The 20073-nt window shown below is 43.6% G+C and overlaps 2 protein-coding genes across 2 annotated transcripts in view; one reads left to right on the top strand and one right to left on the bottom strand.

The window, feature by feature from the left end:
• LOC119647775 overlaps positions 1-20073 on the top strand; it is a 553287-nt gene that overhangs the window by 140034 nt on the left and 393180 nt on the right. The window lies entirely within an intron of this gene.
• On the bottom strand, positions 12783-13488 carry LOC119647781. The gene is made up of 2 exons (XM_038048963.1): positions 13413-13488; positions 12783-13354 (listed from the first exon to the last, which is right to left on the bottom strand). Exons 1-2 carry the CDS (start codon positions 13479-13481, stop codon positions 12980-12982), a joined length of 444 nt encoding a protein of 147 aa, XP_037904891.1. The 5' UTR covers positions 13482-13488; the 3' UTR covers positions 12783-12979.

Here is a 20073-nt window from a genome sequence, read left to right as displayed (position 1 = left end):
CTTGGACAATAGCGGGCAAATATCGTCCACTGAATGTTCGAAAATTTTAACATGTTCCTTTAATCCTGAAGTTTTTCCAAACATTTTTATTCCAAAACCATATTTTGATGCCCTTTCTAAGATGTTCCAATAATAGGTTACTCTCTTACTGTCGGAGATGGAACAGTTCATGTCGCAAAATTTCGTGGTTTCCAGTACTTCGCATGCATCGAATACAACGGAAAAATCACGCTGCAATCGAAGTTAAGACTTAAAGATTTTTTTACCCAGATTTAAACTTAGAACTTACTCTTCCAAGGCACAGTTTTAACTGAGCAAAAACCGCGATAAGTAAAGCGAACCGTATCAACCAGAACATAATGCCGTCCTGAGCTTACTGACCTGAATACGTACATTTTCGCAAACGATACAACTGAGTTAAATGCTCTGCTGCACTTACTGTACCCAATAATTGTCGATAATGAACTAATGCAGGAAAAAAGATTTTATTTTTCTGGATAAATTATAATACTTTTGCAAATATTTTTTTACGTATTATCACCTAACTCTCATCCCATCAGAAATGTGATGATAATCTAGAATTTCCGGCTGGGTTTGAAGCAAATAACACTATCAACTGCCTCCGATAGTGGCAAACCAAAGCTAATTAAGGCAGAAGAACAAAGGGGGGATGACTTTCTCAGAAAGGGCAAATAGTAAGTGGTTCCAAGTTCCATGATTGAGGTAAGATTTCTGCCCGTTGCAAGAATCCAACAAGACTTAAAGCAGTAGACATGTTGAAGTAGCCAAGTGTTTAGAATTAGAGCCTCAATCAATTCAAGCTCAGCTAGAAAGCATCAAATGCAATTGAAAATATGAATATCTATTTGTGGTCATTAAGATGTTATTGTAAATTTCTAGAACTTGTGGAAAATCTCCTACATCTTAGACTAGATTCGGCACTAATAACTCTGGAGCTGACTGTAACTGATTGATTTCTGCAGTGACTGCCGACTTCAAATGCTTGAAATTCGGCACAATCTTTAGTTCATGTATCCTTACAAGAAACAACTATAGATGAGGATGAGGATGAATGGAGACGTCAAGACGGCTAATGGATACTAGGAACCCAGACGCTCCAGAAATTTTTGAAGACAATGAAGAAGCTTAAGTAGTTAAGTCTCTCCATTCTTACGCTGGAATTGATCACGGTTACCGTCAATGGCTAAGGTTGATGGTAAAAGTGACAAAATTTCCTTCAAAGAACTAAAGCCTGAAGTAGCTTCCTTCCCAGCAACACAACAAACTCTAATTCAAGAACTATGTAGAAATTTCCTGAAAATATATTTTGGCTTTTTTTGTTGATTAACAAATGAGTATTTAATTGAAAATGTGCTTCATCGCTTGCAGAGAAGAGTTCACATCTGCAAAAGAACCTTGGTTACAATAATTTTCAACCAATTGAGAAGACATCTGATCATCTTGCATGGATGAAATCTTTAAGCCATTGTCAATATTAATAGTTGACGGCGTCCGGTTGTGAAGTGCAGTACGCAGTCAGACAGAATGCTTGAGGTTCGTATTGACTCCATTTTCGGATCTTCAAGCTAAATTATCCCATCGGTTGGTTCGTCGTGATTGGTTTCGCATTTGATTCTACCAAATGCCTGCTCTGGATGCAATCGCGAGGCCTTTAAATCCCCATCCAGCGTACCAAGCCACCGTTGTTTCGACCTGCCTTTTGGTCGCTTACCATCGACTTCGATGTTCAGACCAATCTTGGCAAGTGAATTCTCTACTCATATCAGATGTGATCAAAACGTGTCACTCCATTGGTTCAAAGCAACATCTTTGTGTCCATTACCGCAAGATGCCGTTTATTGTCTTTTATGGTCGACCAACACTCAGAACCATAGAGAGCGACAGCACGGACGACATTGCGGTAAATTTTAGATTTGTTGCATTCATTGATACGTTGAACGAACACTTCATCTAGGTTGCATTAATGCCTGAAAAAATTTCATAACGCAATTTACCATTGGCTGGTAGCATTGACCCGAGATGTTTAACTCTCTCAGTTCTGGGCAGGTCACTGCCGCTGACAGTGATTGTGCCTGTTTCATGGGGATCTGACGTCAAAAACTCAGTTCTTTTCAGATTCTTTCTGAGGCTATATACATGAGGCGATCATTCCATTTTTGGACAAATTGCTTGAGATCATTGCTAGGAAAACATCATCTGCCTAAAGCAATGCATTGGGGGCTGGAACAACGAGGAGTGGTGAGAGGACGCTTTCTTGATGAACACCAACAGAAACACGAAACGGTTTTGATCTACCCGCCAAACTTCGAACTTTACTTTTCGGGTCGTGGTAGAACAATTAAGCCCAGCGCATGAGTTCTTTTGGCATCAAGTGTTGTCGTAGAGCATGCCAGATGATTTGGCTTCTCACGTTGCTTCTCCATTACTCACCGCGCAGCATTTAAGGAGGGTTTCCGGGTAACATTTCTATTAATCATTTTGTTTGTGAGTTTAATTAGTCTAGATTTCTTTTTCAAACATCACTGTGATTTTTTCCACAAGCACACATTCTGTGAAAAAAACTGTATCTCCTTTCACATGTATGAGAACCCCCGCCTCCCTTCAAACTCGACAAAAAGGAGTCACTTGCTATATATAAGGGGATTTACGGATCACACGTCCTCACAAAATTTCATGGGAAATCGCTCAGCCGTTTTCGAAGAAACCAATTGTGACAGACAGACTATGAGAAGTTGGCAGTTATAGGCGCGTCCTCAGGTGCAGATAGGGGCAAATATGTGTTCATGGACTTTTCTGTTAACTGTGCATAGGGAAGTCCTTGGTCATGTCCGGTGCGTAGGCCAAAATTGCTATAGGAATTATACCCAGAAAATAAAATCGACATGAACAAGTCGGGAAACTGGAAGCTTGCCGCTTTAGGTATGAAAGGTTTTGTTTGTTTCATCTGTGAGTATATTTGAGTGCAGAACATTACGGGCTACGTACAAACGGGATGTACGTAGCCCGTAATGTATATGCATTTAGCATATCAGACTACTCACTTCAGTGTGATATTGCAGTAAATTTACACGGCAAAGTCAATTTTGAGTTACTGTTACTTTGTTAGTAATAGTATGATAACAGGGGATAACAGGGTTCATATCATATTGTATACTACTAAAAACTTTTGTAAATCTAGGATAAACTCAATTTCCCATAAAATATGGTAATATGCTATTATTAACTTAATTTAAGCAGGAATCAATATGAAGAGTATTTTGAGGAATAGACACTATATAGAGGCAGCTTCATGATTTTTTTACCCCTACCCCCGCTTTACTAACAAATGTCAAAACTAAGGACGGCTTCGAAAAGTATCAATCGAGACCTTTCATTTGATACGCAACATGACTATATTTAGTGAAAAAAAATGTTGCACCCCTTTGCATGTATGTGGACCCCGCCTTAATCTCAACGTAGAAGGATATCACTCACTGTATATATGGGCGTTCACAGTTCCCACCTTCTCACCAAATTTCGTGTCAATCGGTGTACCCGTTCCTGAGAAAAGTGCATGTGACAGACAGACAGACAGATAGGCAGGCAGACAGATAGACGGACGGACAGACAGACAGACATTGGATCTGGAGAAGGAGGTGTTCAAGCGAAGTACGACCATACCAAGAACACCAGTCACAAGACCAAACAAAGATGAACTGAAGGCAGATCGTTGGACGACAAAAACCGTGATAACACCCACCGTATATGTTCAAGATGCTCCACAGCAGGAGCTGCTCCAAGAACAAGCAAGTTATCCATTCAAAAGAAGCTCTTCAACTTTGAAATCTTCACCAATGCCAAAGAAGGTGAAGGATAAGGTACAGGCAAGGTCAATAAACGCCAAAAGTGAAGGAGCGTATAAAAGAAGTAACCCTGTTGGAGCTTTTAGGGAGCGGGGTTGAGCTGTCCGAGGCTATCAAGGACAAACACAACGTACACCAAGCTTTAACTAAAATAGTCCATTTCTTTGCAAACCACAATTTTTAGGTACACCGGAACATAGACTAGGTTTTTACAATCAATACACGATAGACGAAATTATTATAATTTATTAATTTTAATGAATGTAAGAGCGAACGACTCGTTAGAGGCAGAAGAGAATCCTCTCGCTTCATGTCTTTCTTTCTGCCCCTAACTCATGGCACACTTTCCTCGCTAGTCTTCCACTCCCGTGGTGAGCTCTACAAAGTGGATAGTTCCGCGCCATCTATTTGTTCGCATTCGCAACATTCGAAATAAATTTCGAATGCTGCAAATCCTGCCGCGCCACAAAGCCATAAAGAATATGGTTAGGTCTATTAGAGTCCTCTATAATAGATCGCAGATGAAGGAAAAGAATAATAAGGATACGCCGAACCCCATTGTGCCAACAGTGTCACACGCGACCCAAGTGACGCCTAATCGTACTACCATCGTATCACGGCGAAATAAACAAGTACGTGAAAAAGAAGGGGATCATCTAAATAATCAGCAGGCGCCTAAGAGAAAAAAAGGCGGGCAGGACATCCTGAAAACCAGCACCAATAGCTCTGAAGGAGGAAAGCGTACAGCAAATGTAGGAACCCCGACCAGCGTTGCGAAGCCCAAGACGAACGAAAACGATGGATGGACTAAAGTTACCTACAAACAAGTCGGGAAACCGGAAGCTAAACGCTTCAGGTACGAAAGGTTTTGTGTATTTCTTAGTACGTAGCACGTAATATATCCATATATTATGTGAGAGTATTCACTTTCGGGTGATATTGACATTCATAGTCTTCAATTTTCAAAGAAGCAACAAATTTGAGGTATTATAACTTTGTTAGTAATAGTGCGATTTCCACCAAACTTGGTAAGATCATGCTCTATATTATAGCCTATATCACCGCAAAATTTCATGGTACTAGGATGAACTTAACGGGGGTTTCTAACCAATTACAAAAAATTGTAGTAATATACTATTATTAACTTTATTTAAACAGATATCGGCATGGAAGGTATTTCGGAGCCTAGGCACCATATAGTGGCAGCCTTTTGATTTTTTTCAGATTTTTCGGTTGGGTAGTTTCTGAGAATGGCCCCCTTAAAGAAGTGATCCATTTCAACCCCCCGCGCTCTCCACCCATCCAACGAATGTCAAAACTAAGATCGGCTTTGAAAAGTACTAACCGAGACCTTTAATTTGATATCCCACATGACTATATTTGATGAAAAAAAAATGTACACCCCCCTTTTGCATGTATGGGGACCCCCCCTTAAATTCAACGTAAAAGGATGTAATTCACTGTATGCGTGAGCGTTCACACTTCCCACCTTTATACCAAATTTGGTGTCAATTGCTGTAACCGTCTCCGAGAAAAATGCGTGTGACAGACAGACAGACAGACGGACAGACAGACAGACAGACAGACAGACAGACAGTAAACCGATTTTAATAAGGTTTTGTGTTTACACAAGCGAAACGAAAAGCAAAAGTGCTAACTCGTCCAGATGCGATTGTTGTCTCCAGTAAGGGTAATCTGTCCTATGCGGAGATTCTTAACAAGTCGGGAAACCGGAAGCTGAACGCTTCAGGTACGAAAGGTTTTGTGTATTTCTTAGTACGTAGCAGGTGATATATGCATATATTATGTGACAATATCCACTTTCGGATGATATTGACATTCATAGTCTTGAATTTGCGAAGAAGCCACAACTTTGACGTATTATAACTTTGTTAGTAATAGTACGATTTCCACCAAACTTGGCAAGATCATGCTCTATATTATACTCTATACTGCTGTGAAATTTCGTCGTGCTAGCGTGAACTTAAGGGGGGGTTTTGCAGTCAATTACTAAAAATTATAGTAATATACTATTATTAACTTTATTTGTACAGATATTACTATGGAAGGTATTTCGGAGCCCAGGCACCATATAGTGGCAGCCTCCTGATTTTTTTCAGATTTTTCGGTTGGGTAGTTTCTGAGAATGGCCCCCTTAAAGGAATGATCAATTTCAACCCCCCGCATTCCCCACCTTTCTAACAAATGTCAAAACTAAGGCCAGCTTCGAAAAGTACTAACCGAGACCTTTAATTTGATACCCCACATGACTATATTTGATGAAAAAAAAAATTTACACCCCCCTTTTGCATGTATGGGGACCCCCCCTTAAATTCGTCGTAAAAGGATGTAACTCACTGTATGCGTGAGCGTTCACAGTTCCCACCTCTCTACCAAATTTAGTGTCCATCGCTACAACCATCTCCGAGAAAAATGCGTGTGACGGACAGACAGACAGACAGACAGACAGACAGACAGACAGACAGACAGACGGACAGACAGACAGACAGATTGCATGTGGAGGGTGCAGCAACCAAGGCATATAACATCGGAGCGCTGGTTGCGAGAATGCTACCAAATATAGGTGGCCCAAGGCCGAGCCGTCGACTCCTTATTTCAAGGGTGGTCAGTTCGATCCTACTGTATGCAGCCCCAGTATGGGCAGATGCACTGGTAAATACAATAAATAAGAAAAAGATTGGAGCTGCGTATCGCATAAGTGTACTCCGAACATGTTGCGCTTACAGAACAATTTCTAATGAAGCAGCTTGCGTAATAGCAGGAATGATCCCGATTGAGATTCTGGCGAAAGAAACACAACGACTTTACGATCGAACGTACCTCACCGGAGAATCTCCTGCCCGTCGGCGACAGTTCGCACGAGGTGAAACTGTCGCGGAATGGCAAGAGAAGTGGGACGAGTCAGAAAAAGGCCGTTGGACTCACAAAATCATATGGGATATCCGGAAATGGATCGAACGACCTCACGGCGAAGTAGGTTTCGACCTAACTCAATTCTTGAGCGGACACGGAGGCTATCGAGCATATCTGTATCGATTTGGGCGTGATGATTCGCCATATTGCCCACAGTGTGCAAACATTCCAGAGGACGCAGAACACGTCTTTTTTCACTGCCCCAGATTCGAAACCCAAAGGGCTACATTAGAAGCTACAACCGGGGAGCACTTTACACCCGAAAATATCATGGAGCTTATGGTGAAAGCCAAGGGGATATGGACCGAAGTTGAAAAAGTTACTACAGCCATCGGAAAGAAGCTTAGGCAGGAGGAAGTCATCCGAAAGAATGAACGCGAGAGGAACACGAATGTTGACATAAGTGCAGAATAAATTCTGATCCAGCCCCGCGACGTAATACCAAATGGGAGTCCCGCGGGGAGAGTGGAAGGAGAAGGAGGTGGTTTTAGTGGGTAAGAGTCCCACATAACCGTGTGGCAGGAGCCTGCGGTAGCTTTTGAAGCTTTCCACCTTCCATCGGGAAAAAAAAAAAAAAAAAAAGACAGACAGACAGACAGACAGACAGACAGTAAACCGATTTTAATAAGGTTTTGTGTTTACACAAAACCTTAAAAAGGTTAAAGCTAATCCCGACCTAAAAGATCTGAGCGGAAATGTAAACAGAATCTGAAGAACTCAGAAAGGGGATCTCATGTTCGAGCTGAAAACATCCAGCGTTGGCAAAACTGGTGACTTTCGCACTCGGGTGAAGGACTCACTTGGGGAGAATGCCGCTGTGCGTGCCCAAAAACATGAGATCTACATATAATGTACGGATCTCGATGAAGTGACATCGAAAGGAAAAATTTGTACTGCTCTGATGGAGTAATTGAAGTTGAAAGAACTTACAGAGGAGTCTGTTGTGGGCTTACGAAAAGCCTGTGGTGGTATACAAACGGCCACAATACGAGTACAAGCAAAGGCAGCGCAGATGTTGTTGGCTGCCAGAAGGGTTCGGATTAGATGGGTTGTCTACCGTTTAAGAGAACAAATTTCACTAAAGAGGTGCCTTAAATGCCTCGTGTTTGGGCACTTAGCGATGCATGTTCCAACCACCTTGATCGATCGGATCGATGCATAAAGTGTGTGGAGAAAGGCCATATTGTCAGAGAGTGCAATAGGGACCCCAAGTGCCAAAGGGGGACAGGATAACCGGCATATTGCCGGAAGTGGTAAATGCCCGGAATTTAGGAAGGCACTCACTGGAATGAGAAAATGAGGTTTATTCAAATAAACCTGAATCATTGCAGGGTCGCTCAGGATTTACTTGAGCAGACTACGTTCGAATCTGAGATGGAAATTGACATCATAAGTAAACCGTATAGAAACCGTCAGGTGGGAATTTGCTCAGCGGCAATTATAATATTCAATATTATACGCCGAAATACTAATGAGAGTCAAATCTGGCCCAGACCTAAAAGATCTAGCCGGAGATGTCAGCCAAACCCGAGGTCCCAGAAAGGCGAACTTACATTTTAGTTGAAAAAAATCCAGCTTGGGCACAATGGGCGGCTTTTATAACCAAGTGAAGAACTCACTTGGGGGAAAATAGGACCCAAAAGTATGAGATCTACACACTCTAGAGAAGAAATATGCAAATATCCTTGACAAGACAATTTAAGTTGGAGGAACTGGGTAGATAATACATTGTGAGTCTGAGGAAAGCCAATGGTAGTACTCAACCGACTAGGAAGTGGCTACCAGAGAAGGCAGCGCAGAAGATATTAGAGATGGAGAAAGTTCGAATCGGATGAGTTGTCTGACATCTGAGAGAGTAAATTTCAGTAAATAGGTGTTCCAAGTACCTCATGGTTGGACACTTGGACAAGGCATGCACCAAGAGCGTCGATCGGTCCGGTGGAAATTTGACCAACAAAGTTCACCCGCTAATATTAAAGCTCCATCGGAATATTCCATTAACACGCGCTTACACGCCTCTGTGCTAGCCAGGCTTGGGAATGTGAGGGCATCCTCCTCAGGAGAAGCATCGATGGAGGATAAATCTTAAATCTTCCCTTTTGATTGCGGCACTCAGGTCCGAAGTTGTACGGCTCCCCGTGTGCGGTCCACCGGTTATTTTTAAGGTTTTGTGGAAAGCAAAACCTTTTTTCTGTAAAACAAAACCTTATTTGTGTAAAACAAAACATTATTAAGATAGGTTTACTGCCTGTCTGTCTGTCTGTAGCACGCATTTTTATCGGAGAAGGTTATAGCGATTCAAACCAAATTTTGTGAAAAGGCGGGAGCTACGAACGCTCACGCACACAGTGAGTTACATAATTCTACATCGAATATAAGGGAGGGAGGGCTCCCCATATACCAAATTTAGTCATGTAGTATCAAATGAAAGGTCTTGGTTAGTACTTTCCGAAGCCGGTCTTAGTTTTGTCATTTGTTGAAAAGGTGGGAAATGCCGGGGGTTGAAAGTGACCATTTCTTTGACGGATCCATTCTCAGAAACTACCCAAACGAAAAATCTGAAAAAAATGAAGTGGTTTTCACCCTCTATACCGACACCTATTCAAATAAAATTAATAATAGTATGTCACTATAATTTTCAGTAATTGACTACAGAACACCCCATAAGTTCATCCTAACACCAGGCAGCAAAATAGTCTATATTGAGCATGGCACTACTAAGTTTGGTGGAAATCGCACCATTACTAACAAAGTTATGTTAGGTCAAAGTTGTGACTTCTTTGCAAATTCAAGACTGAATGTCAATATCACTTGAAAGTGGATATTCTCACATAATATATGCATACATTACGTGCTACGTACTAATGGAGCAAATGCACACTTAAATATCTTGATAAAAGAAATACACAAAACCTTTCATACCTGTAGCGTCCAGCTTCTGGTTTCCCGACTTCTTTTGAGTAAAATCAACAATCGCTGATTATCATCATCCATGTCTGGTGTCCTGACCTACGCCATCGCTCCATCTTAGGCAGGGTCTGCCTCGTCTTCTTTTTCTACCATAGATATTGCCCTTATGGACTTTCCGGGCTGGATCATCCTCATCCATACGGATTAAGTGATCCGCCCACCATAACCTATTGAGCCGAATTTTATCCACAACCGGACGGTCATGGTATCGCTCATAGATTTCGTCGTTATGTAGGCTACGGAATCGTCCATCTTCATGTAAGAGGTCAAAAATTCTTCGGAGGATTCTTCTCTCGAATGCGACCAAGAGTTGGCAATTTTTTTTGCTAAGAACTCAAGTCTCCAAGGAATATATGAGCACTGGCAAGATCATTGTCTTATACAGTAAGAGCTTTGACCCTATGGTGAGACGTTTCGGGCGGAACAGTTTTTGTAAGCTGAAATAGGCTCTGTTGGCTGACAACAACCGTGCGCGTAGCGTAGCAGTTATCGGTTGTAACTTTCGACCCTAGATATGAGAAATTATCAACGGTCTCAAAGTTATAGTCTCCAATCTTTATTCTTCCCGTTTGACCAGTGCGGTTTCATGTTGTTGGTTGGTTGATTTTTGGTGATGACGTTGCCACCATATATTTCGTGTTGCCTTCATTGATGTCCAGCCCAAGATTTCGCACAGTTTGTATATCTTGGGTTGTTCTTCCCATGATGTCGATATGGGCCAGTAGTTAGCATAGGTCAGTAGTTGGGTGGACTTGAAGAGGATCGTTCCCCTCACATTTACCTCAGCATCACGGATCACTTTCTCCTGGGCCAGATGAAAGAGGACGCATGATAGAGTATCCCCTTGTCGGACACCATTGTTGACGTCAAATGGTCTTCTGAGTGATCCTGCTGCTTTTATCTGGCCTAATCAGTCTTATCAATTTCGTCGGGATACCGAATTCTATCATGGCGGCGTACAGTTTTACCCTGGCTATGTTATCACAGACGGCTTTAAAGTTGATGAAAAAATGGTGCAACTGATGTCCATATTCCAACAGTTTTTCCATCGCCGCACCGAGAAAATATGATCTGCTGCTGATTTGCCAGGAGTGAAGCCTCTTTGGTATAGGTCAATAATGTTCTGGGCGTATGGGGCTATCTGGCCTAGCAAGATAGCGGAGGATATCTTATAAATGGTACTCAGCAACGTGATACCTCTCTAGTTGCTGCACTGTGTGATATCTCCCTTTTTATGTATGAGACAGATACCGCCTCTCTGTCAGTCGTCAGGCATTGATTCGCTGTCCCATACCTGTCGCCTCCATATTTAACCAATTCGGCTGTAATTCCATCGGCTCCTGGCGGCTTATGATTTTTAAGCCGATGAATTGCACGAATTGTTTCTCCTATACTTGGTGGTATACTCGCCGATGCTCGTGCTGTTCAGTCTAATATACCCATTCTGTCGGAAATCAGATTTCCCTCTTTGTCTCGCAAGGATGAGCATCGAGGTGTATAAGGTTTCATCCTCCTGACTTGTTGGTAAAACTTCCGCGCCTGGTGCGGTTGCTCCCTGTGCTTTTCGAGTTCACAGACCTATTGGTTCTCCCAGGCTTTCTTTTTCCCTCTGTAAAATCGCTTGTCCGCTCGACGGAGTTCGTGATATGTCTCTGCGCGTGCCCACGTTCTTTGGGAATCCAACATGACTCGGTAGGCAGCATTCCTCCATTCCGTAGCTAGCTTACATTCATCGTCAAACCAGCCGTTCCTACTTTTTTGGCGGTTGAGGCCCGACCGTATCAATGATACCGTTCTTCAGGTGATTGTGAAGATCATTTGTTGATGCGGCATCTCCAGGATCTCTGTTCACTGTGGTTATTGCGACAACCATTTCCCTCTTATAGGTGTTGCGGAGGGCTGTGTTTTGAATGGCTTCAGTATTCACTCTCATCTGATTGTGAGAGGAGATTGCAGGTGGTGTCGTAATTCGAGCGTCGAGCACTATGCCAACGAGATAGTTGTCCGGGCCAGCCTATATGTTCTGACATTCATCAAGGCTGAGAGGTAGCGACGTTCAATCAGCACGTGGTCAATTTTGAAAGTGGTCCCGTCTGGAGAGGCCCATGTATGTTTGTGGACCGCTTTCAACGCAAACCAGGTACTTCCAACAACCATTTCGTGTGACATTACTATTTGAATAATCCGCAGTCCGTTATCATTTGTATTTTGGTGTAAACTATGGGAGCCAACGTATCGCCTGAATACGGGTTCCGTCGTTACTTGACTGTTGAAATCTCCAAGTATGATTTTGGTATCATATCAGGGGCAGGCTTCGAGGGTCCGCTCAACTGCCCCTCTCCTTCTCCGACTCTGTGGGCTCCTCTGTAGGGGCGTGAACCTTGATCGGGCTTACATTTCTAAATTTGCCTCGCAAGCGCAGAGTGCATAGCTTTTCTCTTATATTTTCAAAGCCGATAACAGCAGCTTTTATTTTTTGGCTGACTAGGAAACCTACTCCGAGCACATGGTAGCGACTCTCCTCCAGGAGACCGGTCCTTGTTGACCACATCTTTTGCAATGGTGTTACGTCAGCCTTATATTGGGACAAAGTATCGGCTAACTGCTCAGCAGCATTCGATCTGTACAGGGAGCGTACGTTCGCTAAGAAAATGGGCAAATCGCTTTTCCCTTGTTGCTGCCGGGTTCGTCGTTTTAAAATCCATCCTGCTCAAGGCTCCTTCCGTGGCTTCGTAACATCGGTTTTCCGTGTAGGGTTGTCAGCCCTACCCAACCCCCTATCTGGAGGACCGCTGACTTTATTCGATATTTATTTCGTAATCTGGAAATAATGTCAATTAAAAACGACGAGAACAAATAAGATTTTTTAACTTTATTTAGCCAATAATTTTCGAACATTGCTTTTTTCAAGGAGAAAAAGATTAAATCGATTAACAACACCCGATATCCTTTCATAAATTATTAAAACAGAGCAAGTAACTTTTGTTATGATTAGTTTTTCTTTTTAACCTCAGTTTTTCCTTTGTTTCTAAATGGGTTCAATCTGGACTGTAGACTACACTTCACTGAATAAGTAGCACATTTCTCATAGGTGCCGTTCATTGTATAGCCAAATGCATCAAAAATTAGTAGAAATTGACCTTCTGGAACATACGGTGGTAATCTCTCAACTGCGAAGGAGTAGTCTTCCAAATAGTAGACATCCTGTGAAATTATTTACAAAGATGTCTAATTATACCCAATGACCTCCAACGATGGTGGGAGAATCCACTCACCTTCTCAACAGGACATTTGGGAAGTTTCGCGTGCTTTTTTATTTCGTCCAGTACAAGCAGAAACATATTCCCGGATTTCGACTTGGACAATAGCGGGCAAATATCTTCGACTGTATGTTCAAAAATCTGAACATATTCTTTTCCCGATGGAGGTTTTCCAAACATTTTAAACGTGAAGCCAAATTTGGATGCCCTTTCTAAGATGTTCCAATAAAGAGATATTCTGTGACTTTTGGAGATCGAGCAGTTCACCTCGCAAAATTTCGTGGTTTCCAGTATTTTGCATTCATCGAATAGAATGGAGAAATCACGCTGCAATTGAAGTCAAGATTTTAGTGATTCTCTTCCTATATTTAAACTAAGAACTGACTCTTCCAAGGGACAGTTGCAAGCGAGTAAAAACCGCGAGAATTAAGGACAACCGTATCCACCTTAACATAGTGCTAATCTGGAGCTCACTGATTTTGAATACAAATGACTTCTGACACCATACAGCCGAATGGAGTGCTTCACCGCACCCAGTAATAGTTGGTAATCAATTAAGGCAGAAAAAAAGAGTTAATGTTGCTACATAAATTGCTTTTCAAAATGTTCGGTTTTATGTACTCCCAGATCTCCCAGATCTTCTAACGGCGGAAGCGTGATGATAATCTTAGTTTTCCAGCTAAAAGCAAATAACCCCATGAACTAACCCAAACTATGGTATGCCAAAACAAATTAGAGCAGAAGAACAAAGAGGATGACTTTCCCAGCAAGGTCAGAGAGTTAAATGGCACAGGTAAGCTTTCAAACAGACATTGTCAAAGACGCAATAGTCCTTGATCAAATGAAGCTTGATTACAATGCGATTGAAAGTATATTTATTTGCGTTCACTAGGGGGTAACGGAGAATTCACAGAGCTTATACAATGATCCCACACATCTTAGACGAGCAGCTCGTGAGATAGCTGGGAGTGGAGTTCGTATCTAAAATTATTCTTTCTTTTTCTTCAGCCTTTATCCCATTCACAAGCGGGGTCGGCTCGTGGTGATTGGCCGCCATTTAGCTCTATCGAATGCCTGATCTGGGTGCAATCTCGAGGCTCTTAAATCCCCATCCAGTGTGTCAAGCCGCCGTTGTTTCGGCCTGCCTTTTGGTCGTTTACCATCGACTTCGATGTTCAGACCAATGTTGGCAATTGAATTCCCGATAGCACGAATTGCGTGACCATATCATCGAAGATGCCTCTATCACAATTTTCCCACGATCGCTGCAACCCCATATCGATCGTGTATATCTTCATTTCGGATGTGATTAAAACGTGTCACGCCATTCATCCAACGCAATATCTTCGTCTCCATTACCGCAAGACGCCGTTCATTGTCTTTCATAGTCGACCAACACTCAGAACCATAGAGAGCGACTGGACGGACGACATTGTGGTAAATTTTAGATTTGAGACGTTCGTTGATACGTCGATCACAAAGAACTCCAGTTGTGGAACGCCACTTCATCCAGGTTGCATTAATGCGTGAAGCAATTTCATAACGCAGTTTTCCATTGGCTGATAGCGTTGACCCGAGGTATTTAAATCGCTCAGTTCTGGGCAGATCACTGCCGCTGACAGTGATTGTACCTGTTTCATGGGATCGGTCGTCAAAAATTCAGTTTTGTTCAGATTCAATCTGAGACCGTGTTGCATGAAGCGATCATTCCATTTTTGGACGAGTTACTCGGTATCATTTTTGCTATTAGATACTGGGAAACCATGAACTGCATAAAGTAGTGTATAGGGCGCAGGCCGTTGCATATCCCGTGTAACGGTGTCCATAACAAGAATAAAGAGGAGTGGTGAAAGGGCATTTCCTTGATGAACACCAACAAAGACACGAAGCGGTTTTGATACACCCGCCAAACTTCGAACTTTACTTTGCGGATCCTGATAGAGCAATTGGACCCAGCGCACGAGTTCTTCTGGCACTAAGTGTTGTCGTAAAGCATACCAGATGAGTACATCGCACACGGTTAAGCGCTTTCTCTAGATTCAGAAATGCAATGTAAAAAGAACGATGCTTCAAAAACCTTCATGGTATGGAAAAGTTACCGGATCGAATGGTAATTTGAACTGCTGAACTACGTTTCTTTTTCCGTATTGGAACTGTGGTACTTTCTTGTCAGTCAGATGGTGTTCTACCTTCCTAAATAACCCGATTAAAAAAAATCACTGAGCCACAGTGTTGGATTCCAGCTCTTCGCATTCCAGAGCTCAGTTGTGATGTCGTCAGGTCCTGTGGCTTTCTCCGATATCATTCGTTTTATTGCCTCCTCGACTTGAGTTGCGCTGACAGTTAAGCTCTTGAGTGTTTAACATAGGTACTTGTCGTGGAGACTTAATCATACGCTCCTCTTCAGACACGGATTGATTTTGTGACCACAATCAGAGCCCCGCTGAGACAAGCAACAACGGTACCAGTCTATACCAAATGCATGGTTTAGCATTCATACTGGTGGATGCAAGAATTACCTAAATCTCTACCGAACTAAAGAGTACGGCACCCGTGTTGAAACGTAACACCACGACGAGGCCCGAAGATCTCTTCTCGCTTGAGCACAACCACTCCCACTGAAACTCCCACTAGAGGGGCCAACCGCAAACAACCGAGCTGTACTCACATACAACGGGAGTTCACCCGAAGTATGAGAGTCCAGGGGCTATCCTGATTCCCATGGTACCAGTGTATACTAGAGTATTCTTGGTAAGGCTTCGTGACCAATTTGCCACTTCAGATGAGTCCCCGTGCAGACTCGGGTCTGATCCCCCTAATTAGGCCTTTGGAGCATTCGCCTACTGCATCACGGCCGGCAAACCAAAGTGAGTACAGCGTCTCCCGGTGCCACCACTATGGAGGTTTTCCTAGGCCACTTGGTTTTGGTTTGGCCGACAGGGTTGCCGCCCCGTCTTCCTCACCGCCACCTCTGAGCATCGGTTGCGCTGACAGGTGGAACTGGTCCAAATGTCGGCAATGATTGTGGAAGTGGAGGATGAGCAAATTCTTCAGTTGAAATCTGCTCGAAGCATTGTCGCCATCTATCCGTTGTGGTTCGACGGTTGGTAAGCAGAATACTGTTCTTGTCACTAGTGCACACAACAGAAATGTTCGATATCCTGTGTACGTTCGTTATGGATTTTGGCAAGTCGATACAGATCTCTTTCGCCATCCAGAGCGTTGGTTACGAATGTGAAAGAATCGTGGAACCAAATGAAAGATACGATCCACAAAGCGGCCTCTGCAACCTCGGGGCCACCAAACCGGACAAGCGGTATACCAACCGAGATACTTGGCTTTGGAATGATGATGTTGAAATGAAAAGAAAAAAAAATTCTCGACGACATAACGCTTCCTAACTAGCAAATTTATAAGAATGCCAACCGGGAAGGTAAGAAAGCAGTCGCTGTCACCCGAGCGGATCATAACAAAAATCTTTCCGATAAACTGGACAGCGATAATACCCCGCCCTGTGGAGAACCTAGAATAGTATTCATGACATTTGAATTTGTATCTGTCGGTACTTCTATTTGGCTACTCTCTAGCATCTTGCCCATCCAGAAAGCCAGGGTGTTTCCCACCCCCTTGGGGCTTAGGGCATTTTGTATAATTGTGTGGGATGTATTGTCGAATGCTCCTTCGATATCCAGAAACCCACACAGTGCTATTCTTTTGGTTTTTATGGCATCCCGTAGTATATCCGTCAGCTGATGCAGAACAGTTTCAGTTGACCGTCTTGGCCCGGTAAACGTGTTGACGGTGATGTACGGGGTCACGCTTTAGAACCCTTGGTATATATCTCAGGGTTCTGCTGCCCCTTACCACCCTCAGAAGAGACTCCAAGGTAATTCCTAGACCTCACTGGATTAGTGCTGGGAAAATGCCATCTACTTCGGGTGATTTCAGTGGTTTAAAGGTTCCCACTGCCCATCTTAGCATAGCTTCTGAGCATACCTCTTTTGCTAGTTTCCAGCTCTCTTTCCTTCCCCTTTTATTCGTTATTGGGTTATCAGGCAGGATATTGTCACCTACCGCCATGGTGTAGGACCCTGGGAAATGAGTTGCTTTCCTGATCGCGTTTCTATACAGTCCCCGGTTTGTTTTGCCCGGCTGAAGAGCTTTCGTACCTTTGTTCTTATTCTGGCCAGATTCCTGTTCCACCATGGTACATCCTTTGATGACTTAACTGTCTTAGCCGGACAGCTGGCCTCAAATGCGTCGATGACGACTGTCTTGAGGTTTTCCACCACTGTCTCTAGTTCCAGTTCGCTCCTGATATCACCGCCTCTTTCAAGGTGGACTAAGTTGTTGCTCAGGTGCGTTACATAGGATTCCCAATCTGTTCTCCTGGGATTCCTTATTATTCTTTTTATTTCGGAGTTACGATTATTATGATTATTCAGTGATCAGACATAGAAGGCTCGTCCGAGACCCTTCATATTCCTGACCAGCCCGTTCATTAGAGTATTTCCTAGAGTTATATTTAGTACCTCCTATCTAGTGCTGGTCACAGACGTTGGAGTGTTCTCTAAGTTATATATTTCTAACTTATTGCCAAGAATAAATTCAAGAAGGTACTCACCTCTTCGGTTGTTGTCGCTGCTTCCCCAGACTTCGTGATGGATGTTAACATCGCAACCGAGGAGAAGTGGTAACGCTCTCTTTTTACAGTACTTCACCAGTTTAGCGACTTGTTCCGGTGGAAACCGGATGTCGTCTCCTGAAAAGTGTCCCGAGTCCACGACTGCCTCTCGAGTGCTCCTCTTGGCTCCCAACGAGACTTGGATAGTCAGAAGGTCCTCGGCCAGGAACTCTGAAAGGCATATATATATTAAATCACATGTAAGAATTATACAAGCTCTTGATTTTTTACAAAAGGAGTCCCAAATTACATGCATGCTTCCTCATTGCCGACCGCGAATCTGCCCCCCGGTACACCCAGGGTTCCTCAGTCAACATTATTCCAACGTTCTCGTTTGAACTTGCCCTTGCAATTACCGCAGATGCAGCTCTCGCATGGTGGAGGTTTATCTGGGCTGCCTTAGTCCCGGCCATTGGCTCCGTTATTGCTGTGGGAGTATCACCCGTCTCCTCCACCATGGTGCTGTCCTGCGCGGCACTGTCCACCCTGAGCCCTAGAAGTCCTAGGTCTAGGTCGTCCAGCTTCTGCTTTTCATTGAGCAGCGACTCTACTTCCCTGGCTGAACCATTCCTTTCCGCCTATATGGCTTTTGAGACTTCTTCAGGGACCTCGGTACGCTTTTCAACCGATGTCTCTTCCCTCGACTTTTCCCTGTGCACCTTGCTTCTGAAGACTCCCCATAATCGCCTATGGAGATCCTCATTTTGAGCGATTAGGAGGTCCACGAGATCTTCCATCTCTATTGTCGTGGTTTTTGGGAGGAAGACTGTTACCATATGTGCTCCTAGTATATCACCCCCAGCAAATGTGTACAATTTTCCTTCTTCCCAGCCTGGCAATTTAGGAACTATAGTCCTAAGCCACTCTGTAGTGTCTTCTGTCGCGCAGTCCACCAGTATATGACTTGGTCGGTGAACACAAGTTTCACAGTCCATCCGTTGCATATCTGCCTAACGACAAGGTCTTCGGTGGTTTTCTGCTCTTCATGGGTGAGTATTTGCTCTTGAAACATTTTTGGCAGTATGGCCAGTCGAATGCCCTTGACCGCACTAGCATAGCTAATGGCGGGCCTCCTCATGCCTGCCTTCATCCCTGACCTGCCCAAGTTTTCTCCCCTCTTGGGTTCAGGTTTGGATTTTTTGGGAACATTCCCTTCATGCGGGCTAATCTCTACTGCGTCCGCTTGCTTAGCTCTGATAAAGATGGCTTAGGTCTATCCTGAGCCTTCTTAAGGATCTCTTCTGCTTTCAGGCCTTCCTTCCGGTACCGCAGGTACCATTTAGCACCTGCGCCACTGAGACCTGTCACCTTCCTAACGTCTGATATATTTATGCCAGACGTGCTTCCTCGCAGTATACCAATGACTTTGGATCCACTGCTTGACGTGCCAACTTCTTCCTTCTTGGGTGTAATCACCTGGCTCTCAGTATTTCGGACATGTTTCTCCGCCTTGTTAACCAATTTGTCTGCGATACGGGGTCCCATTTTATTGGCTGTATTTTTTCTTACTTTATTACGGATACTGATTTGATTCCAATCAGTATGGGGGTTAGGAGGTCTGGCGTACCATAGCCCAGCACAGTAAGGTCTAACTTACTCACTGAGGCGACCAGGTATAAATGAGGCTGCGTTCGAAAATAGTCAGCTACCTTCGACTGCAAACTATCAAAGGGGCACGGTTCGCATGACACCCTGGATTGGGGGAGGTGTTGTTCGATTCCCCAGTCTAGATCCGTAGCGTCACCTCGTACATGGTGTGTCAATCATCACCGACTAACGGTCTTGGTAGACGAGAGGCTTGGCCACTGAAAAGCCACACATCGCCCTAGAGGAGAGATAGCTCACCTCCAAAGAGGGATAAGTTGGCCTCAGGGAGCTATATTCCGCGTCAGTCTATCCTGCAGTGCATTGCTTGAGATTGCTCGCCTCTACTTATCCCTTCTCCCACATCTCCTTTGTTCGTGAGACAGTCCGGTTCTCTTCTTTCCGTGGTGCACTTAGGCTTGAGGTTGAAAACCATTATTTTTGCGTCTAGGATGCTGTGGATTCCTTCATCAAATTTAATGTATTTATCCTGTTAATCTATGACTCAAGTTCCACAAAGAGACGACATCGCTGATTCGAGTTGGCCTGAGAAACCACCTCTTACATATTAATACCGTCTATGTTTGTACATTTGATCATCATTTCCTGCCTGCTACCAATTATATCCATGTGTTAACGAGTCTCTATTTGTACTAAAATCTCGAACCAGCTTTTGTCCTTCAACTGTAGCTTAAGATCCCCTGCTTCCAATTCGATACATTAGCTTAAGTAAAAGTGATCCTGTCTATCCATCCTCCTGTTGCCTTTCATTTGTTGT

Source organism: Hermetia illucens, chromosome 2 (genome assembly GCF_905115235.1).
Source record: "Hermetia illucens chromosome 2, iHerIll2.2.curated.20191125, whole genome shotgun sequence".
NCBI lineage: Eukaryota > Metazoa > Arthropoda > Insecta > Diptera > Stratiomyidae > Hermetia > Hermetia illucens.
The sequence above is the reverse complement of the archived record's forward strand: the minus strand, read 5'-3'. Positions and strand labels throughout refer to the sequence as shown.

Coding starts and splice junctions, on each gene's coding strand:
- LOC119647781 (XM_038048963.1), bottom strand. CDS start 13,481: ATGTTAAGGTGGATACGGTTGTCCTTAATTCTCGCGGTTTTTACTCGC. Junction 13,355..13,412: donor TGCAACTGTCCCTTGGAAGA/GTCAGTTCTTAG, acceptor CTTCAATTGCAG/CGTGATTTCTCCATTCTATT.